Consider the following 21,881-nt stretch of genomic DNA (forward strand, 5'->3'; position numbering starts at 1 on the left):
TGAACTGAGGTTAGAAATGTTACCCATCTCTGCCTTGCTTTACAGCAGGCAGAGCGTCGGGTGGATGATACATAAGCACGGCTGAAGAAAACACCCTTGCTTCTTGATGCTCTGTGTTCTTGCAGGGGATTCGTATTGACAACGAAGGCAACGATTCCTGTGGAAATTTTATTAGCACTCAACACTTCCTTCACATTCACCACTGCTGAAAAGCAGGGTCTCTCACCTTTTTGCATATCCTACTTTAACCCAAGTCATAGTCAATTTTAGGCACAAAGGTTTTCATTTTCTCTCAAAATCAAGTTTTAACTGCTTGAGGTTACTGCTACAGCAAGCAGATTTTGTTGAAGGACGCGTTGAATAGTTTTCATCCTCTGTTAGCACAGATTAATATACTTTCTTAAATAAAGTTAGAAATATTTGGTTTTAAAATTGGTTTCCATCACAAAACAACAGTAAGACGTGGTACACCTTTAAGTCAGATCCTAGCGAGTCCGGAGCTGCCTGACGCCTGTGTGGCCCTCTATCAGCACAGGCTCTGTGTCCGCATCCAGAACCACATTCAGACTCTGTCCCCACACGTCCTCCGTGCCAGGAGCGGTGCCAGGCAGCTCTGCAGGGGCCAGGACTCAAGGCTGTAATAGTTGTTTTTCATATTATGCACGATAAAGCTGTGGCACAATAATCATTATATAACAACTGTTCAGCAAAAATAAAACAAAAAACTATATTTTACTGGGCTTCCCTGGTGGCGCAGTGGTTGAGAGTCCGCCTGCCGATGCAGGGGATGCGGGTTCGTGCCCCGGTCTGGGAAGATCCCACATGACACGGAGCAGCTAGGCCCGTGAGCCATGGCCGCTGAGCCTGCGCGTCCGGAGCTTGTGCTCTGCAATGGGAGAGGCCACAACAGTGAGAGGCCCGCATACCGCAAAAAAAAAAAAAAAAAAAAAAAAAAAAAAAAACTATATTTTACTACATTTGATTATCGTACAAAAATATGCACATTTTCTATTTTAAAACAGTATTAATAGTACCTAATATTTTTAAACTTGCAAGTTAACCCAAAAAAATTACTAAAAGGGTTAAAATAAATGTGAGAGGGAAGAAAGATATAAAGAAGTAAATGCTCAACCCAAAAAAACAATAACAAATTTAGAACAATTTGTAATAATAAAAAAGCAGCCTAATGAAAAAGGAAGAAGAATTATTACACTTCCAGTGGCAGGATATGCTGTGGGGTTTTCAGGGCACCGGAGCTGGTTTCCAATCAAGGACTTTAAAACGTTTAATGGCAACAGTGCTATTTATATAAACTAAGCCCTTACTTTCTAGACAAGTTGGCAAAACACTGGGTTTATCCACATGATGGATTTCTTAAGACTGCATAGGAACTTCTGTCCCTGTAAGTTCAGAGACATTATCCAACCATTTTTAAAAGGCAAATAATTCAAATAGAAACATCTATTTGTTACATATAAAGGTTAAAACACACTGTTTTGAAAAAACTTGTTTTAGAAAAGGACATAAGCTAACTAGGTACTTTACTATAAACGTTTTTTAAAAAGCTTAAGATGGCAGTTTAAGAAACTCTAAATAACAGCTACATTGAAGACATCCATCTTTTACACAGAAGTGAGGGGTGTCAGGGGGAGGCTGTGACTGGCATGGCCACAGTAAGCTCCAGCTCTGGCCCACAGCTTTGGCTCGGTTCTTGTGACACAACCTGAAAACGGGAATTTGAGACGAGAGCACACCTGTCATAGGTTGGGTGGGGCGGGGTGCTCTCACCATTTGGTACAGTGGCAGTATTTTTTTTTTTTTTTTGCGGTACACGGGCCTCTCACTGCTGTGGCCTCTCCCGTTGCGGAGCACAGGCTCCGGACGCGCAGGCTCAGCGGCCATGGCTCACAGGCCCAGCCGCTCCACGGCATGTGGGATCTTCCCGGACCGGGGCACGAACCCGTGTCCCCTGCATCGGCAGGCGGAGTCTCAACCACTGCGCCACCAGGGAAGCCCCTCAGTGGCAGTATTTTGAGAGAAGTCTGTTGTTACTCTCCTGTCCTCCCTTCCTAAGCACTAAGCACTCAGGTGACCTGACTCAAGACCTCATCACTGATTGCCCCCAGGAGTGCCCCCCACTGGACTCTGACGGGGCCTCTACTTTGAGGGTGGGTGTCAGGGATGCTGCCGCACCGACCCGGACCCTGCCTCACACCCACTGTGTTCGGTGACTTTCAGAGGGATGTGTGCCTCTGGGGACCCCCGGCTGTCGGTACGATGCTGAGTGTGACCAGCCTCTTTCCAATGTGCAGGGGGACTTTGACACCCTAATTTAGAAAACAAATTCTGTTTTACTCTGTGTTCTTCATATCTTAATATTAATGTCAAAGGCACTTCTAAATTTAATTAATTATCTATAGCAAATCCTTTTAAAGTCAACAGTGCATATCATTTTAAAGTTAGTCCTAAGGAAACTCATGATTTTAAAACAGTGATCTACGGTCCCAAAGTGATCTAAAATAAATTACAGTGTGAGAACACACAACTCTCAGGTGAGCTCAACTAGAGATAATAGAAAGTGACCAGATAAATACACAAATACCTACTAACGCCCACGGGGGGTTTACTGGATGCTTCTTGAAAATATACTAAACACTAATTTCTTAACTCTCCTGATGTCTGCTTCTCTGGGCTGCTAATCCAGCTGAGGATCAGGGAACCTTTAGAAGGTGGCTGGAAAAATGGATGTGGACAAAATAAATGTCGCAGACAAAACCTGATTAGTTTGACCACAGTAATAAGGTCGTGGGAATGTCTGCCTGCAAATGATCTAAAAATGAGCCAGACCTAGAATGATAGAAAGAGGACATAAATAACGAAAGTTATGCCTATCTTTTAAAAATATTGTGAAGGAAGCATAATTCAACATGTTTTAAAGTATTAGTGCAAATTTCAACTGTTATTCTTACGTATAGAACGATTAGAGCTTCAAACGCCTCGGCCAGCAGTTTTACTTCAGAGAAGTTCTCTCGCTCCCTCAGGACGTTCAGAAAGCCACTCCGCCTCAGTCTTCATTTGCTAGTGTCTCAGTAGATAACCATATTTTGGCCCCACTTAAAAACTTGCCTAGCGGTGTCCCTGAAATGCTCCGTCTGCACAGATTGCCCACTGGGGAAAAGGGGAACGAGGACGAGAGGAAGTCCGGTGTCCCCGGGGCGTCGTGCGGGCCGCCAGCGCGGAAGTACAGCCTGCTCTGGACCAGCTCGGGGCAGGGGGCTTCCAGGGCGCTGCCCTGGGGCTGCCGCAGCGCCCTGCTCAGCACGTCCACCTCGTCCGCCAGCAGGGAGACCTTGTGGAAGGCCGTGATGAAGCCCCCGCGCTGGATCTGGGCCTCGGGGACCCAGCGGAAGTAGCAGAGTTTCCACAGTTTGATGTGCATTCCAGACAGAAGCGGCAGAATCACCCCGTGCAGGTCGGCCGGCTTGGAGAACCACTCTCGGAAGTACTGCTCCGCACCCCTGTCCTGGCTGTCGCTCTGCTCAGGGGGGTCCGGCTTTACTTTTAATATTAATGAATTTCTCCTGGGAAGTAACTCTTGGTCACTGATGATTCCATTCTTTAAGGAAGCTGGCATTCCTCTTAGTGTGGAGCTGTAGCTTTTCTGTACAGAAGAGAGATTTTAGCATTATTTTCCTGGAGCTTCCGTTTTTAGAAAGACAGTAGAAGTGTAATGGTAAATATAGACTCGGTATTAGGAAAAACTGGTAGAATTTCAACCTTAAAGGATATTTTGTTCCTTCCCTGGTAATACTTATTCCAATCCTCCTCCACTGGAGTTTAACACTTTTAGGCCTTGATTCTGCCTAGGCTGTAGCCTGCATGGGGGTGGGGGGAGATATATCCTATCCATTATAGGCAGACCTCAGAGATACAGTGGGTTCGGTTCCAGACACCGGAGTAAAGCGAGTATCGCAATAAAGCAAGTCACACGAAGTTTTTGGTTTCCCAGTGCATACGTAAGTTACGTTTCCAATATACTGTAATCTATTAAGTGTGCAATAGCATTATGTCTAAAAAAAACTATGTACATACCTTAATTTAAGCACTTTATTGCTAAAAAATACGAACCATCATCTGAGCCCTCAGCGAGTTGTAATCTTTTTTCAATAGCAATTTTAAAGATCATTGATCACAGATCACCATCACTAATATAATAATTATGAAAAAACTTGAAATATTGTGAGAATTACCAAAATGTGGCACAGAGACACAAAGTGAACAAATACTGCTGGAAAGATGGCACCGACGGACGAACTCAACGCAGGGTTTGCACGAACCTTCAATTTGTAAAAAATGCAGTATCCGCAAAGTGCAATAAAGCAAGTGCAGTAAAACGAGGTCTGCCTATAATTTGCTAAGTGTGAATTTCTCAGATTTCTGGTCAGAAAAAAGCTAGACCTGCTGATTCTAGAACAGGCTGAGCGGACGGGCTTCAGGAGCAGGGCCCTGGGTACAGGGCTGCAACTGCTGACTCTTGAGATGACGACCAGCGCTGTGTGGACCTCAGACAGCAAGATGAAAAGTCGGGGTGGGGTCATCTGAGTGAGAAAGTGAATGACCCCTCCAAACCTGCACTGGCAATGCTGTCATGGGAAATGACTGGACTTTTAATACTCTGTTCTGAAAAAGATGTTTTTGGTTATGTGTGAGCAAATACCAGGTTTTTTACTGTTAGTGCATTTCTGTAACTTACCTTTGTCCGTTTAAAAGACTTCACAGAACCGTTTTGTACACAAGGCGTGCTCTTTCCAATGTAAAAGGGGTTGTGGAAAAGGGTGCGATCCTTTGCTGTAAACTGAAGAGACCAGTCCCAAACTGAGGGGAATTTTAAACCCTTTTCATCACCCAATTGGATATTTTTGCTTATAGCAAATTCCTGCAAAATAAAATATTTGAACATTTGTGAAAAGATGCCAAACTAAGATTTTCTCATAGTAAATTCATTTCTGACGGTCAATCATCATCATACAAATGAACTTTTCTGAACGAGAGCGACTCCAATCCCACTGGAGCAGCATGCTCCGCTTCCCGAGAACAGACATTCCTGGCGCCTCGCACGGAGGAGCGCGTGGACCCCTGAACCACGAGGGGAGCTGGGCCCCTGGGCGATGAGTGTGTTGGTGAGTATGACTCGTGAATGGAGTTCTCCCTGGTGCCACGGCCTGAATAAATCCATCTCCTTATACATCCACACCCCCAATCCTGAACAATGCATTTCTTCAGGATGCTCTGCATGATGCTTCAGCTCACAGAATGTCTGCTCTACTGTTGATTTGATGAAGCAGTTTCATGGATGAGGAATCCAGGCTCAGCACCTTCCCAGACCCGAGCCTGAGGATCCCACAGCTCACTGTGAGGGCAGCCCCGCTTCCACCAAAGTCTTCCTGAAGGCCCACGAGAGCTGTCCTTTCTGTCTCTCTCAGTGGTCACTACAGCATTTGTTGTCTACACCCATTGCTCCAGATGTGGGTGAGACAGAACTTGTGGTTCCGGAAGGTTCCACCAGGGGCAACCAGAAGCTATAGGTAGTTTCAAGTTTGGCTTGAGGCTCTCCTTACTCATGGTTCTTCCTCTCAGTCAAGGAATTGGGACTAGAAACCAATGGTCCTAACGTAAAAGTGACTGCCACACGGCATGAGGGTCTGAGCACATCCAGTAAGCAGCGCCCAGAGAGAACCGCAGTCTCACGTCACGCCTGCATTTCCTCTCTCAAATTCTTCTCCACAGGACTCTTGAAGAAAAATAATTTGCTTTGTACAACTTTTATTCTACTGACCTAGGAAACAAATGTCCTCAAACAGCATCTTATCCATTACCCATTCAGACAGCCCCAATGTGAAAATATAAATACAAAAGCACGACATTTACGGCAGTTAAAATGATTTACGTCTTTCAATTGGCTTATTATGAACAATAAACATCAGAGAGAAATACATAAAATGCTCACTGATAAAAATGAAACAAGTTCAAGTTCCTGGATTTTTAACCATCTATAAATAATTCCTTCAGAAATGACCGCTTAAAATGGTAGCTAAGACAGTTTAAACACACAGCTGATTGTACTTCGACGCTACCTCAATAAAGCAGTTCGCCCTGGCCACGGCAGGCGCCACTCACCGAGCTCTGCTGCACGCGCTGGTGCGGGGAGTTGAAGAGGAAGGTGCCGAACAGGGCCACACGGGTGCTGTCGTGCAGCACCGCCAGGTAGGTCTCGGAGAACTCGAAAGCCGCTGGGCACTGCTCCTGCAGCTGCCACGTGGCGTCCAGGAACAGCAGGAACACAGGAGCCTGGCAGACACACGTGGAAACGGGATTACTCAATGCTGCCCTTCAGTGTCCACATCTATTTCCAAACCTCTTGCTGATATGAAGGAAGAGATTAATAAGGAAACAGCGAGGCCTGAGCACTTGGCTCCAAAGCTGAGCGAAGGGTACGTGAGCACATTAGACGGCCATGTCTAACCTAAGAACTAGGCTGGCCTGGGACGCATCACAGCCCTCCTCTGCCTGCCAAGTCCACCAAGCTGAAGTGGCAAAGTCAACAGACGGGCAGGGTGTGGCCATGTGAATGGAGGACCGTGAAATACGTGTTTCACGTGTTCCAGCTGATCCTGGAAGCAATTCTTTAGAACGTTTAAAACAAAACAAAAAACCAAAAAACCCCAAGGCCAAGAAACAACTCTTCGGTGGACCCTGCAGACTCAGCATCTGGAAACCTTCTCGGAGTTTCAGAAAACAGCTGGTCACGTGGTGCACCCCCAAGTACAGCAGCTTACGACAGCTACTGTGACAGCTACTGCATCCTGCCCAGTGCTTCCCTGAGTCCTAGCGTTTCAGAAGTGAAGCATTCACTGTTGAGGTTTCCTCAGATGACAGAGACTGTTTTACACGAGACAGCACGAGTCAAAGTGTGCTCTTGGGAGCCACCCTGACCACAAGACACCTGCAGGGCCTGTCACAGCTCCACTAGGACCCCATGCAGCCACCAACCCCACAGCTCTTACAAAGATGCCCCCTCAACTTGCCATTCTTAACGTACGTGCCCCATTTTAAGAAACTATGATATTCCAAAGCTGATTTTTCAAAATATCTAACATGCTTGTTGTCTGCTTGCAAAAGTGTTAATGCAACATTTCTTAAAGCAGTTTTCAACTTAGAGAAATTCAACAGGCAACTTTTTTTTTTTTTTTTGTGGTACGCAGGCCTCTCACTGTTGTGGCCTCTCCTGTTGCGGAGCACAGGCTCCGGACGCACAGGCTCAGCGGCCATGGCTCACGGGCCCAGCCGCTCCGCGGCATGTGGGATCCTCCTGGACCGGGCATGAACCCGTGTCCCCTGCATCGGCAGGCGGACTCTCAACCACTGCACCACCAGGGAAGCCCAACGGGCAACTTTTTAAGAGTTTTATCTATATAGTTATGAGAATCTTCATAAGTACCTCAACTTGGACTCTAATCCATGAGTCAGTCTTGGCCCAAGAAGCTAAGATGTACTGAAGGCAATATTTTAAAAGTCTCCTCATCTCTTTACGGATGGAGCACCTCTTCATATAACAAAAGGTTTTATCCTGTGTACACGGAAGGACGGATAATAGGCATGAAAGTTTTGTTACCTCTTTCTCCGATCTCTTTAAGTGGTTGCATCTGTCCAGGAATGGATATCCTGCCATGACCCACTCTTTCTGTATCAGACTCTGAAATCCAGTGATTGTCCTAAAATAGGGATCCAGCATCACTTGAACAAGAGAAGCTACAATACAGCTCAAGTCTCTTCCCTCCTCCTCTGTCAATAAGATGGAAAGAAAATGATTAGTACATAGAAAAATGCTAAGAGAGGAAGGAAAGGCAAAGTATATACTTCAGTGTTCTGTGCCTGGGCGGCCTTCAAAATCACCCATGTTAGGAAATTTTATTCAGGCCCAGCCACTCTAAAACATTATAAACTTTTGATCAACTAAAGTAATGTTTAATGAGGAGGTGGCTTTTTATATATGAATGTTTTCTAGATAATTAGAAGCATATCTCTCATACTTTTTACATTTACATGATTTGTGGTAGAAATCTTTCCAGAGTCTATTCTATTTCTGTGCCAAGGATATTAAATATCATGCAGTCTTTCTACTGACAGCTTCATATGGTGACTCAGAGGTGAATGAGAGAAATGGAATTGTCCACCATCATCCAAAATGGTGGCAAATATTTCCCTCGCATCTTTTGTAGCTAGTGTCCTTTTTAATGAGGCCAGTAATTCTCTGATATCAAAGCCAGTCAAAGAAATCAGAAGAAAACTATCAAATAATATCCCTTATGATTAGATGTAAAAGTCATCAAATTATCTCAGGAATGTAAGAATTTATCCTAAGAATGCAACGTTGGTTTAACATCTGACAAAGTAACACACTGTAATAAAAAAATAAAGGACAAAAGTAACACAATCATCACATTAGATAAATAAAAAGCATCTGTGTGATGAAAATCCAACATTCATTCTGGATAAAAAATCTTACCAAACTAGGAATAGAAGGGAATATCAAGCCCATAAGAGGAATCTACAAAAACCTACAACTAACATCATTCTTATTAGTGAAAGCCTGGATGCTTTCCTCCTAAGATGGGCAACAAGACAAGGACGTTTGCTCTTGTCACTTCTACTGCACATTGTCCTGGAAGCTTACACAGGGAAGTTAGGCAGGAAGAAGAAATCAAAGGCATCCAGACTTGAGAGGAAAAAGCAGTAACTGTGTCTGCAGACAACACGTGTGTGTATGTAAAAAAAACCCTAAGGAATCCACAAATGACTACTAGAACTAATGAATGAGTTTAGTTAAGGTTGCAGGAATTCTATACACAATCACAAGGAGTACACAAAAAACTTGAAAATGAAATTAAGAAAACAACTGTATTCACAATACCATCAAAAAGAAAATACTTACAGGGAGATTTAACAAAATAAGTGCCAGAGTTGTACACTAAAAACTTATAAAACATTGCTGACATGACATGAAAGAAAACCTAAATAAATGGAGAGATATTCATTTCATGGATTGGCAGATTGAATATTGTTAAGATGGCATTCTTCCCAATCTACAGGTTCAACATATTCCTATCAAAATCCCAACAGGATTTCTTGCTGATCCTAGAAGTTATACAGAAATGCAAAGGACCTAGAATTAGCAAAACAATTTGAAAACAAAGTTGGAGGACTTATATGTCCTAATTTGAAAACATACTCTAAAGCTACAGCACTCAAGATAATGTGGTACTGGCATACGGACAGACATAAAGATTAATGGAATAAAACTGAGAGTCCAAAAGTAAAGAGCCAATCAGCAGACTTTTGCCAAGGCATGTCAACAGAGAAAGAACAGTCTTTTCAATAAATGGTGCTGGGACAATTCAATAAACACACATGCAAAAAAAATGAATATAGACCTTTACCTCACATCATACACAAAAATTCATTCAAAGTGAATCATAGGCCTAAATGTAAGAGCTACAACTATAAAATGTTTACAGAATAAAACATGGGAGAAAGTCTTCATAACCTTGAATTAGGCAAACAGTTCTTACATATAGCACCAAAGAAGTGATTCATAAAAGAAAAAATGGATAAACTGGACTTCATCAAAATTTCAAAATTTGTGCTTCAAAAGTCATCAAGAAAGTGAAAAGACAAACCACAGACTAGGAGAAAATATTTGAAAATCTTATAAAGATACAAAGAACCTGTATCTAGAATTGTAAAGAATTCTTTGAACTCAATGATAAAACCACCTAACTGAAGAACAGACAAACGATTTGGTATTTCACCAAAGTCAATACACGAACGGCCAATCAGCACATGATATGCATTAGGGAAATGCACATAAAAATTGCAATGAACTCCCACTTCACACTTACTAGAATGACTGCACTCCTAACAGCAGACGATGAGGTGCAGAAACAAACCCTCACACAGTGCTGAGGGGAAGGGGAATAGGGTACAGTCACTTTAGAACACACTCTGGCAGTTTCTTACAAAGCTGAACATAAATGTACCATAAAACTCAACAATTCTACTTCTAGGTATCTACCCAAAATAAAGAAAAACATATGTCCCCACAAAGACTTTTATGTGACTGTTAAAAGCAGCATAATTCATAACAGCCAGAAAGTGGAAGCAATCCAAATGTCCACCAACAAGTAAATGGATAAATAAAATGTGGTACTTACAACAATGGTACACTATTCAGAAATAAAAAGGAGCAAACTGCTGAGACATGCTACATGAACGAGCTTCAAAAACATGTATGTGAAATGAAAGAAGCCAGAGGCAAAAGACCACATACTACATGATTCCATTTTTATGAAACATCCAGAAAAAGCAAATCTAGAGAGACAGAAAGCAGATTAGTGGTTGCCTGGGGTTGGGACACAAGGAATCTTTTCGGGGTGATGGAAAATTTCTAAAACTGGACTCCGTTTACTAAAAATTATTGAATTGCACATTCAGAACAGGTGCATTTTATAGTATGTACACTATACCTCAAACTGTTTAGAAAACACATTCTGAAATAAAGTATTAGTAAAATGCAGGCTCAGTATCTCTTCTGAGGCATTCTACATGGCAACAAATGCATGAAGAAGTGTGCTAAGTAGCGTCCTGGAACAGGATGAGAACACCACTGTCTGCGAGAGGTGCGGGTTCTCAATGGCTGGCTCTCCATGCGTCTGTGAATTATATACGTGCTGCCGGCGTGAGCTAAGGATTACTGGAAACAGTGACTTACTCTTCTTCTTTTCCCCCTAAGGCTGGTCACTTTACTTTGTTAAAGTCAGTTGAATTTGACAGTTGGTAAAAATACTTCTGTAAGCTTCAGCACAGCATATTCATGAACTATGCATGAATATATTATAAAATCAGGTAGCTTGTGGTTTATTAAACTTTATCCGTAAGCTTAAAAATGCTATTAGCTGTAAAGGTATTTAATATACAATTATTCTTTGCTTAACTGATTTTTTTTTTTATTGCCATCTATTCCTACCAAACACTAGACAAAATTCACGTTGCTGGCTACTCAGTTCAGTCCATTTCTTGATACCAAATTGTTTCTTTCTTTTTTTTTTTTTTTTTTTTTTTGCGGTACACGGGCCTCTCACTGTTGTGGCCTCTCCCGCTGCGGAGCACAGGCTCCAGACGCACAGGCTCAGCGGCCATGGCTCACGCGCCCAGCCGCTCCGCGGCACGTGGGATATTCCCAGACCGGGGCACGAACCCGTGTCCCCCGCATCGGCAGGCGGACTCTCAACCACTGCGCCACCAGGGAAGCCCCAAATTGTTTCTTTAAAGTCACAATCTAGCATGAGCCAGAGGCATTTCAACTAAAATTTGTATGAATCAGAAAGATAGCAAGATTAGAGAGAAAGGATGCTCTGCCGAGATTAATACTCTGTCTGAATCCAGTGAGGGCTGTGACCCACCCTTGCCATAATACAGGAAGGCAGATTTAACACAGGGCAGAAAGTCTGACTCCTTTATGTTCTTCTGTCTGAGGTCTTTGTGCCACTGTTTAATAATGTGCGGGATCTGTAGTGTATCTATCTGGTGGCATGCAGTAAGTAGGAGATGGCTAAGATGCATGTAATTACTTGGGTGTGGATCTCCAGTCAAGATGGCTGGCCGGGGGACCAGTGTTGTCAGTAATGAATTACCTTGTAAGACTACAGACAGACGCTTGCTTTCCAGCATATACACAAGTTCTGCTGAATGTTTAAGGAATGCCCTGGAAAGAGAAACGGAAAAATACTGTTAAAAACCAAATTTCCACTACGAATATATTTTTTAAAGTACATGAAGTCAAGCAAATCTGATCTTTCACGATACATGTTTATATTCTCTATAACCTTTTGGAATTTCTTCAGTATTTATACGATTCATCAACAGAGTACAGTTTGATTTTTGTATCAGGGAAATTCATTAACCTTTGTTGATTTACATGACATTCTTGACATCACCGAACTATAGAGACGGGGAAGAGATCAGTGGTTCCCAGGGGATGGGGATGGAGATGCTGGGGCTGGGGGTGGGAGCCTTGGTGACGGAGCAGCTCTGCATCCTGCCTGTGCTGGTGGTCACGTGAATCTACACACGGTAAAACTGCACAGAAACACACATGAGAGCGCATAGAGACTGGGGAGACTGGGTAAGGACTGTAGTTTGTACTACTGTCGGTTTCCCGGTTTGATAACCATAGTCTAGTTATGTGAGCCGTTGCCACTGGGGGGCTGGCGAGGAGTGCATGGCTCTGTAATATTTTTGCACCTCCTGTGACTCGATAATTATTTCAAAATAAGAAGAGAAAAGGAAAGCAGTTGTACAAACCTTACATATTCTAACCACCGTGTATTTTCCAGTGAAGACAGCCATTTCTCTTCAGTTTCTTCAAATGGTTCTGTAATTAATATAATTATACATATAGAATTAAACACACACACACATATATATAGGCATATAACACTTTTAGGCTTCTTAAGCTTACTTTTCATGATCAAATTGAGAGCTAGGTGATACATCAGTTTTTAACATTTAAAAGCTGGCTTTAAGAAAGTGTTACGCATTTGCATTTAGTCATAAAAACATTTAAGAAGGCACGTCACAATTCTATAAGAAACAAAACAAAGCGTTCCCCAGGCCTCCATCTCCTTCCCTGTGGCTCTCCCAAGGAAATCTTGGAGAGTCTGCCCGCCTCCGCCCCCTAAGCAAGCGCTACAGACCCTGGCCCCCTCCTCAGCTTCCTCACCGCAGGCCTGCCCCTCCCTCCCTCCCTGCTGCCAGTGCCCAGTTCTCATGGCCTTGGAGGCTGACCCCTGCAGGAAACGGGGCAGCTTCCTGGTGGGGCCTGTCCTGGCCTGTCTCGAGGTGCCCCTCGCCTCACGCTTCAGCCACATGCTGCTCACGGAACGGCTGAAAGACACAGTCACTGTGTTTCTTAAGCACACCCCCTCCCAGCTCTCCTTCCAAGCCGGCGCCAGTCCTGCAGCCCGGTGACAAGGGGCTCTCTCTGTGCACACTTCACACCAAAGGTGCTTTCAAGTGAGTCATCCCTCCAGGGTACATCGAAAGCACCCCATAAGCATCTGCTCTAACAGACACATGGGAACTCTGAGGCTGCACAGATTATAACTTGGCTCTGTTTGAAATTCATGTCAAGTCACGTATCTCAAAATGTAACTGAATACATTAAGGTCTTCGTAAGTTTGTCTGGGAGGTAGTAAGCTGTTCTCCTGAGCAGACACTTTTACAGAAGTATCCTACCAGACCTTTCATGATCGGAAAGTGATTTAATTGGTACACTTTTCCTACAAAACTAAAAGCAGCTTAAACTTCATTTTCTAAGAGCTTCTGACATTCTCATACAATAATTTGTACAAATATTTCAACGAGCCTCTACTTAAATATATACCTATTTCTAAATTTTTAAGTAATGTCACTTTTCCTGACATGCCTCATACAATGCCTCATATAATCACCCATTCATTATGTACATATATATAAAATAGAAGTGAAGTTACCATTAACACACAGTTGCTTAAGTTTTACAAAAGCCGCCTGTATTTCTTGGATATTGGGCAAGGTCTTATCCAAATCTGATTTGTAGACATCACTTCTCTGTGGATGACTTTTAGTTATGGCATTACAAATCCTAATAAAGACAAAATCCTTGAGTCACTACTCATTCATGTATTCAACACATATTTTTTGAGTGCTTGCTGTGAGCCCAGGCACTGCTCTGAGGGCTGGAGACAGAGAGAGGGACATGCAGTCTGTGCTCTTGGTGGGGGGGAGGGGGATAGAGGAGAGATGACAGGCCGTGGTGAACGCTGAGGGTGATGGAACAGAGTGGATGCAGGCTAGCTCAGGTCACGTGGTGAGAAAACGCTCCTCCGTGACGATGATACCGGAGCTGAAGCCCAAACGGCCAGGAGCTGTGCAAAGACGGGGGACAGTGTTCCAGGCAGAGGGGCTGCTAGTGCAAAGGTCCTGTGGTAGAACAGAAGCCTGGCTGTTGGAGAAACCTGGAGAGGGCCAGTGGGGCAATGATGACGTGTCTGAGGGAAAAAGGGTGGAGGTAAGGTTGGACAACAAAGAGAATCTGTCCTAGTTATGAAGAACAGAATAGCTGAAAAAACAAAGGGAATTAAAGTAATTCTTCGCTTAATAAGTTAAATAATTAAAACTGCCACTGGTTCTAAGGTTTTCTAGTTAACAGTGTTGCAGCCTTGCCTTGCATAGCAACACTCCTGACGGAGCACTTAACAGCGACATGTCCACAAGGCAGGACAAGGTAGGACAGAATGGACATTAATCACTAACGTGGTTAAAGTGAAATCTAAATCCACAAGAGAATACGGACCTGTGGGACTGCAGTCACCCTCTCCAGAAAACTGAAGGGTCATTTGAGGGTCACTTGATAGTTATTTGCTTCGGCAAATGTGGCTGTCAGTTATGGCACTGTGGAAAAAACGGACGACCTGGCTGTCCCAATAACAGACTGTGATACATAGTTTCTGAGGCTCTCTGAGCCAGTTTTCTCAGATCTTTTCCTTTGTTCCTCATTTACTGGACAAGTATTGAATAAATATTCAATTGCAGGTATTTCCTGGGTGCTGAACATAGCTGAACAATGGTGTGCAAAACACAGTTCTGCCACCTCATGGTCTCGTAAGGACAGGCAGTAATCAAACTGTAACACACACGCACAATGAGAAACCAAAATAAGTGTTAAGAAGAAAATTATAGTGATAGAGCGAATGTGTAACTTGAGGCCAGATCTAATTTGGGAGGCAGGGGAAGGCTTATCTTAAGGAAGTGATGTCTGAATGCAGGTGCAGAAAACAAGCGAGTACCAAGTGATGGGTGTGTGTGTGTGTGTGTGGCAGGGCGTGTGTGTGTGTGTGTGGCAGGGTGTGTGTGTGTGGTTGTGCGTGTGCGGACTGCTCATGGACCAGCGTGAAGAAGGTGGCCCAGGAGGAGGGGGCAGCACAGCCAAAAGTCAGGAGATACTAAAGACCAGCAAAACCCCAGGGCGGCCGGAGCCCAGAAGGGACAGGGCGTGGCCCTGGATGAGACACGGGAGGCAGGACGAGGCCCCTCCAGCACACTGGCAGAGGTGGAGCTGGCGTGGAAGGAGAGGGGCAAGGTTTCTGAAAAGTGAAGGACACAATCTGACGACGGACTGGACGTGAAGGCAAGTGAAAGACAGGCATCGGGATGACTCCTCGGTTCCTGAGAGCAGGCTGGGGGTGGGGTGGGGGCAGGGGGCGCGTGGTGCCCATATACTTGAGTTTGGTTTTGAACATGAATTTAAAGGGCCTTTGAGACCTCCATGTGGAAAGTGTCAATTTAGGTTGGAGATATAAATCTGACAGTCACTAAAGCCACTGACACAGATGAACGTCTTTCAGAATGGAATATGGAATGGGAAGGGGAGGTGTCCTGAGACAAGCTCTAAGTCGTGCCTGGAGACAGGAGGATGGGCTGGCAGGGGCATGGAGTGCAGCGGGGACAAGGAGCTTCAGGAGGTGGAGGGGGGCAGAAGCCGGGGCCCGGGGAGAGCCTGGCCAACAGCAGTGCCCACTGCGTGAGGACGCCTGAGAAAGGCCTCCTGCTTCACCAACACAGAGGTCACTGGGGACTTCGGCAGATGACAGCAAACTTGCTCACAGTAGCCAATTACACCACTTTTAGTTATCGTGACTTGGCAGACCTAGGACACATTGAACTACAAGAAAAATCTGATTTGTCCTCAAGTGTCTCAACTGGAAATCACTGCACTTCGAAAGTTCGTTAGAAGCAACATTACAGAAAAGTGTCAGCAATGTAAGATCTTCAAGTGTCTTATAAGCCAAAGTATTAAATTACACTTAATATAACTTAAATGTTAATTTTAATATATTCAATTTTCTCCACAGTAATTCTTGTATGGAACACACGGTGCTTCCCAGCTATCTTCAGCTAGTCAGGAGGTTACTGTACTTCTCTATGACAATGAAAGATGCCCAAGTACCAAGGACTGTCTCCTGCTCACCTCTGGTCGATCTTCCTCTGCTGCAGCACGTCTTTTATGAGGGCCGTGCGCACAAGAGCACTGCCGTTCGAGTGGCTCCAGCACCAGAACTAGGAGAGAAGCAGAGCCTTTACTTAACTGGGTGGAAAAATGGACAATAGTATTAATGAAATCCAACAGATATCACTTACTGGCATCCTTCTTCCAACAAAAGAATGGGAGAAGATCTTTAGATCTTGGTCTGCTAAAGAACTTGGCACTACAAAGTACTCTGGAAGGCTGGAGAGGAAAACATGAATCGTAATGTAAGAGCCTGTGCTTCAGGCAGGATAAGCGTGCTCTGCAGACCCCACATTTAATTAACGTGCACCCTACTCAGTGGCCATGCAGTGGGCACCATGGGTGCCACTGATGAGCCTAGACATCTCAGTCTAAAATGCGTGCGATGTGCTCAATTATCACAGTCATTATACTTATAGTGGGGAAACAATCCAAAGGAAGCATCTGAAATATTTTCCAGAATGACTATTAATCAAACATATGCAATTTCTGAAAAACATGTCCACCATCGTTCTCTCGACAGGCTACGGGTAGGAGATACCAGGCACACCAGACCAAACCAAACCAAGCCCACAAATCTCCCGAGAAGCTTCCACCCCCTTCTCATCTTCCCCCTTCTCTGCTTCCCATCTCCCAAAGGCAGGTGGACTCCGGGACGTGGGTTAGAGAGCAGTTACTACCAGGCAAGCTCACTGCACCTGAAGACATCTCTTTTCCTTCCTCTGCTCACATGGCCAGGTAGGGCACAGAGGCAGGCCCTGTCACAGGCTTCTCAACACATAATGCACGCTGGCCACAAAGTTCAAATTCAAGGGGACGCAAAGGAAGCCTCAAGCCGCGTGCTCCCAAGCCCCTTCCTCAGCACTGCACTCCTAGAAGGTCCTCGTACTTTGTTCCCAACACTGCTTATCTGAAAAAACTAAGGAGGACTTGAATGACATTAAAACAAAACATCCCCCAAATCTGAATACTAAATAATATTAAACAAGTAAAAAATTAAAAAACAATTTTCTGGTCACTTTTGGAGGATTCTAGGAAACAGCTCCTTCTGAAAACTGGTTAAGTAAAGGGGAAAAAGTAAACATTGATACTGCCTTCCTCATACAAACTGTATTTCAGGTACTAAAGAGTTGCTGAGAGAAGAGTTCGGTAGAACTGGAATATGACCAGTAGCAATCCTCAATAAATAATGGATCTGGGCAATGATCCTCACTACTAATGAATAACCATTTTTGGCAGCTAAACCCATTCTATAAAAGGGGAACTTAGCACTGGGTGAGCAGGCTGACTGCTGTGGGGCCCACAGGTCAGTCGGCGTCACAGTGATGCCTGGAGCCCCCGTGATGCCACAGGGGGTGCCCAGTCCACCTGAGGAAGCGTTCTTGCCCCAAACCTGGAACTGAATCTAATTACACCTGACCCCTGAACAACACCGGGGTTAGGTGTGCAGACCCTCTGCGCAGCCGAAAATCTGCATATAGCTTATAGTTGGCCCTCCCTATGTGTGCTTCTTCCACACCCATGGTTCCGCACCTGCAGATTCAACCAACGGGGATCCTGCAGGACAGCAGTATTTACCGTTAAAAAAAAAAATCTGCATGGAAGTGGACCCACGCTGTTCAAATCCGTGTTGTTCAAAGGTCAGCTGTAATTATTTAAGCCCCTAGAGCTAGCTAACATTTCAGATACAGTAGACAGAGGAACACATTAAAGGACACCACAGTGATAAACCCAGCAATATCTAGAAAGGGAAAAAGTCCACAGAACATTTGACCTAGTTTTGTTAACAACAAAAAAAAAAGGCAAGTAAAAAAAAGGGATGGAAGGAGACTGTCATAGATTAAAAAGCCTGAGACAGATCATGCAAGTTCAGTGTGACCCTGATCTGAACAAACCAACCATAAAAGACACTTACAAGATACGGATGCAAATAAACACTGACTGGATGACTGACAATACTACTGGAATTATTATCAATTTCTTTCAATGGATATTGACATTGCGATTATGTTTAAAAAAAAAAGTCCTTATCTTTAAAACAAAATATTCATTAAAGCATTATTAAAAATAAATATTCCATTAGCCATAAGTTGAAAGTTATCAATGACAGCAGAGTTTGATGATTACTCCTAAGAAGTCACTCCCAGCCGTGAACACTGTCAAAGCTGGACTTACCAAGTAGATATCATGTAGCCCTCGTTAATGGCACAAACTCTCCACCCGGAGGCACCTGTCCTCTTGACTTCTCTGTCCCAGTCTGAGTACGTTTCAAACAGCGGAGTTTTCTGGCTGCTGCCACCCCCAGCTCCAATGCCACCGCCGCCTCCACCTCCTGAGGGTATTCCATTAGCTTTGCTGGCTGTAAAAAAAAAGCAATAGTATTAATTCTGCTTCAAATTCCCTCTCCTCTCTCCGTGCCTCCTGTCACAAACACACTGCAGTGTGGCACCTCTTCCCTGTTTGTCTCCAGTCTCTCCAAGGCCCCCCTATCCGTTCCGGCCGTCCTGGGGAAGGGGCTGCCCCCCCGCAGAACAGCCCACTGTGTCCCGTCCTCGTCCAGCTCGTCCCCACCCTGCAGCACCTTCGATACCTTGTCCTTCCGCTGGCTCTGCCTTCAACGCCTTCACTCACAAACGGGCAAACTTGGCTTTGAAAGGGCTTTCACGTGACCACACTGGACCACTCTCACTACTACGCTACACAGTTCCCCTCCCTTTTACTGGCCACCTTCTGAAAGGGTGACCGATGCCTGCTGCTCACGTTTCCTCCTTAACTTCCAACTGTCTTCTATCCCTACTGGTTTACGGACACCATTCACAAGCCTCCCTCAACTCCCTACCCCAAGCTATGCCGTAAATCCAAGTCACTACTAGTTTTCTCCCCACATTTTGCCTGGAAAAATGAATGCATCCAACAATCAACTCCGTTCTCGAGCTGTCCGAATCTTTCATCTTTCCAGTGTTTACTTTTTAACCCTTCTCTATGTATGACTCGCTATGACATTCTTGGTCTCCTATCTCTACACGATTTTTCTTTGATAAGTTGACATAGATTCCTTAGCCTCCACCAGACTGCCAGTCCACTGGAGGCTCAGCAGAGGGCCTAGACTTGACCTTCCTTAGCAAGGAGCCTTCTCCACTTGAGAGGCAAGGCCACCTGCTGGGAGCATGCGCACAGCCTCAGGAGGGCCTCAGAGTGACCACAGAGAAAGAAGGTGTCCCCACAGGCAGCCTGATCTGGGTGACAGAGGTCATCCCTCTCCTGGCCCAGGGTCTCCCTGTGGAGGCTGCAACCACGGCCAGTCTCTCAGGTGACAGCCCGACCGATGTTCTGCTGCACTCAGACCAGCCTGCAGCTGCCACAGGACACACTTCCCGAAATCAAGCTTTCAGGACGCTACCCTTGCCCCCAGCTGTGCAATCATACTCATTTCCAACTGAATCCAGCAAACCTAAACAGCTTCTCTTAAAGAGCCCTCACAGACCTGCCCTGACCGTTACTGCCCGTTACTGCCGAACTCCCATCCCCCTGCAGCCGTGAAAACCCTTCTTTGTCCCCTCAACATGCCACGCCCGTTCCCGTGGACTATTTACTAAACCTGGTGCAAAAGAGGTATTTTCTGAGACCCTACCACGTGCTAAGGCCTGAAAACTGACAAGCGAGCTAAGATTTCACCCCTACTTTGAGGCGCTGGTGACAGCGCGTCGGGTGGACGAGAGCGATGCGGGCGGAGGGGGAAGCCCACTGCGGCTGGGGCTGCAGGCTGGGATGGGAAGGTCTCCGACCCGAGCAGCTCTGAGCACAGTCCTGAGGAACCAGCCAATCCAAACGCTCGCAGGTGGCTGGTGAGGAGGAGACAGGCGGCTGGGCAGAGCGGGACGTAAGACATGCGGAAGGACGGCACAGCGCCGAGTAATGAACTACAGCGAGCGCAGTAAGGGTGCCAGAGGTGGCGGAAGGGAGGCTGGGAAACGCGACGGGGCCTAGCCTCTCAACCCGTGCTGCACCAGACAGGAACCACCAGCCACACGTGCTGCTCAAATTTCAACTGAAATTTAAATTAAACAAAGATTTAAAAATCAGTTCCTCACTTGCACCAGGCACATTCAAGTGCTCCACGGCCACATGTGGCCAGTGGCTTCTCCACTGGACGATGCAGGTGACAGAACATTCCCATTACTGGATGGCGCTACTCTAGATTATAAAGGGTCTCAGGTGCCGGGCTAGCACTTTTGCATTTTATCCTTTAAGTGGCATCAGAATTATAATTATGATGATTCTGATTTTAACAGAGCTTGTTAAAAATGCAAATGCTACTTCTAAGCCCGTATCCTGGTGGGCCACTCTGTCTCAGTGCCTGCTCTGGAGTAACAACCACCAGAAGACGTGCTGGGGAACTTGGGACTTGTGATCTCTCCAGAACACGGAACCTGCGTGGAACTTCCAGGCAATTCCCATTTCACACGCTATGTAGCAGAGCACCAAACACCACAGCCAGCTAGCCAATACGAGAGAACCTGAGGAAGTCGTCACATGACCAAATTAAAGGGGAAAAAACCCTCGCAAGCGCAGAAAAACATTTGATAGAGTCCAACACGTGCTCATGATATAAAATACAGAAAAGTTTAGCAAATTGGGAATAAAAGGGAATTTCCTTCACTTGATAAAGGGTACTTATCAGAAACACGCAGCAAACATCCTCATGAGAACCAGGAACAGAAACACTACCTGCTCCCATCATTACTATTCAACACTGCACAGAGGTCCCCGCCATGCAATGACCACCACCACCAAAACACAATGGAACTTTGTAAAAAGCTATGTAAATACTTGGCAGCTCAGCCCTAGCTGGGAGTCCAGACCTGCATACTTTTCAGTGTTCTGAGGTTACAGACTTAGGAAGCTAGGCTGAGAACATGCTCACTGTTTATAAGATTGGTCCTCTGGCAAAACATATAAAGTCTCAAGATCTAACTAAGAATAGGTGAATTTTTCTGAACACAAAGTGAGAGCAACTACAAGATCTTGTACTGTTTGCTATTTCACAGGTTTTACTTGTTCAGAACCTGTCCATTTCTCAGCAACCAGGACCAGATTTCTGATATACTCAACATCTTCAGCGAGAGATTATGGAATGTGCAGCAGGTACCCAATCTACCATTAGAAAGTCTGGAAATTTTAATGCTTTTCAGAAAGTCCCAGAGGCCCGATGCCTGTGGCCTGCTCTACTAGTGGATTACCCCTCCTCAGCCAACTGAAAATGAAACAAGGTCAGCCCTCCTGACCGTCACTATCTTCTGTGACACAGTTCACAAGTCTAATCCTAGACCGAGTTGAAATGATCTTAGAGTTTCCACTTAACTGCCCCCTCCATATTTAGAATGGCCTCAAGCAACAGTAAAGACAATAAAAGTTGTCAACAAATGAAAAGAAAGCCTATGGCTTTGATGACACTGCAGAAATGAGAAGTCACAAAGAAAGGGCGAAGAAGGGACAAACAGAACTGCGATCATTAAGAAGTTCAAGAGAGCGGAGTCAACAATTGGTTCAGACAGGAGATTCGGACTTTATGGGCCTGGGGTGGGGCCGGCATGGCTGTCTTTCTAAAGGCTCCCCCAGGGATTCCGGTGCACAAGGCTGGGGTACTCCTATTCCCGAGGCACGAGGACCAATCACAACCATTTACAGCTGCACTGAGAATATTAAAAAAACTGAC

General features: G+C 45.0%; 1 protein-coding gene across 4 annotated transcripts in view; it reads right to left on the bottom strand.

Annotated features, from left to right (window-relative positions):
* Positions 1 to 951: 951 nt before the first annotated feature.
* The window catches only part of MTMR10 (myotubularin related protein 10), a 45,091-nt gene continuing 24,161 nt past the window's right edge, over positions 952 to 21,881 (bottom strand). For all 4 annotated transcript variants that reach the window (XM_081227305.1, XM_081227302.1, XM_081227304.1 and 1 more), the window contains 10 exons: positions 18,341 to 18,524; positions 16,297 to 16,384; positions 16,127 to 16,215; positions 13,611 to 13,741; positions 12,421 to 12,490; positions 11,751 to 11,821; positions 7,673 to 7,842; positions 6,178 to 6,348; positions 4,754 to 4,936; positions 952 to 3,661 (listed from right to left, as the gene is read on the bottom strand). In XM_081227305.1, the coding sequence (XP_081083431.1) occupies positions 3,065 to 3,661; positions 4,754 to 4,936; positions 6,178 to 6,348; positions 7,673 to 7,842; positions 11,751 to 11,821; positions 12,421 to 12,490; positions 13,611 to 13,741; positions 16,127 to 16,215; positions 16,297 to 16,384; positions 18,341 to 18,524 (1,754 nt within the window). In that variant the 3' untranslated portion in view covers positions 952 to 3,064. The remainder of the gene's footprint in view (positions 3,662 to 4,753; positions 4,937 to 6,177; positions 6,349 to 7,672; positions 7,843 to 11,750; positions 11,822 to 12,420; positions 12,491 to 13,610; positions 13,742 to 16,126; positions 16,216 to 16,296; positions 16,385 to 18,340; positions 18,525 to 21,881) is intronic.

Source organism: Mesoplodon bidens, assembly GCF_964165515.1.
Source record: "Mesoplodon bidens genome assembly, chromosome: 3".
NCBI classification, from domain to species: Eukaryota; Metazoa; Chordata; class Mammalia; order Artiodactyla; family Ziphiidae; genus Mesoplodon; species Mesoplodon bidens.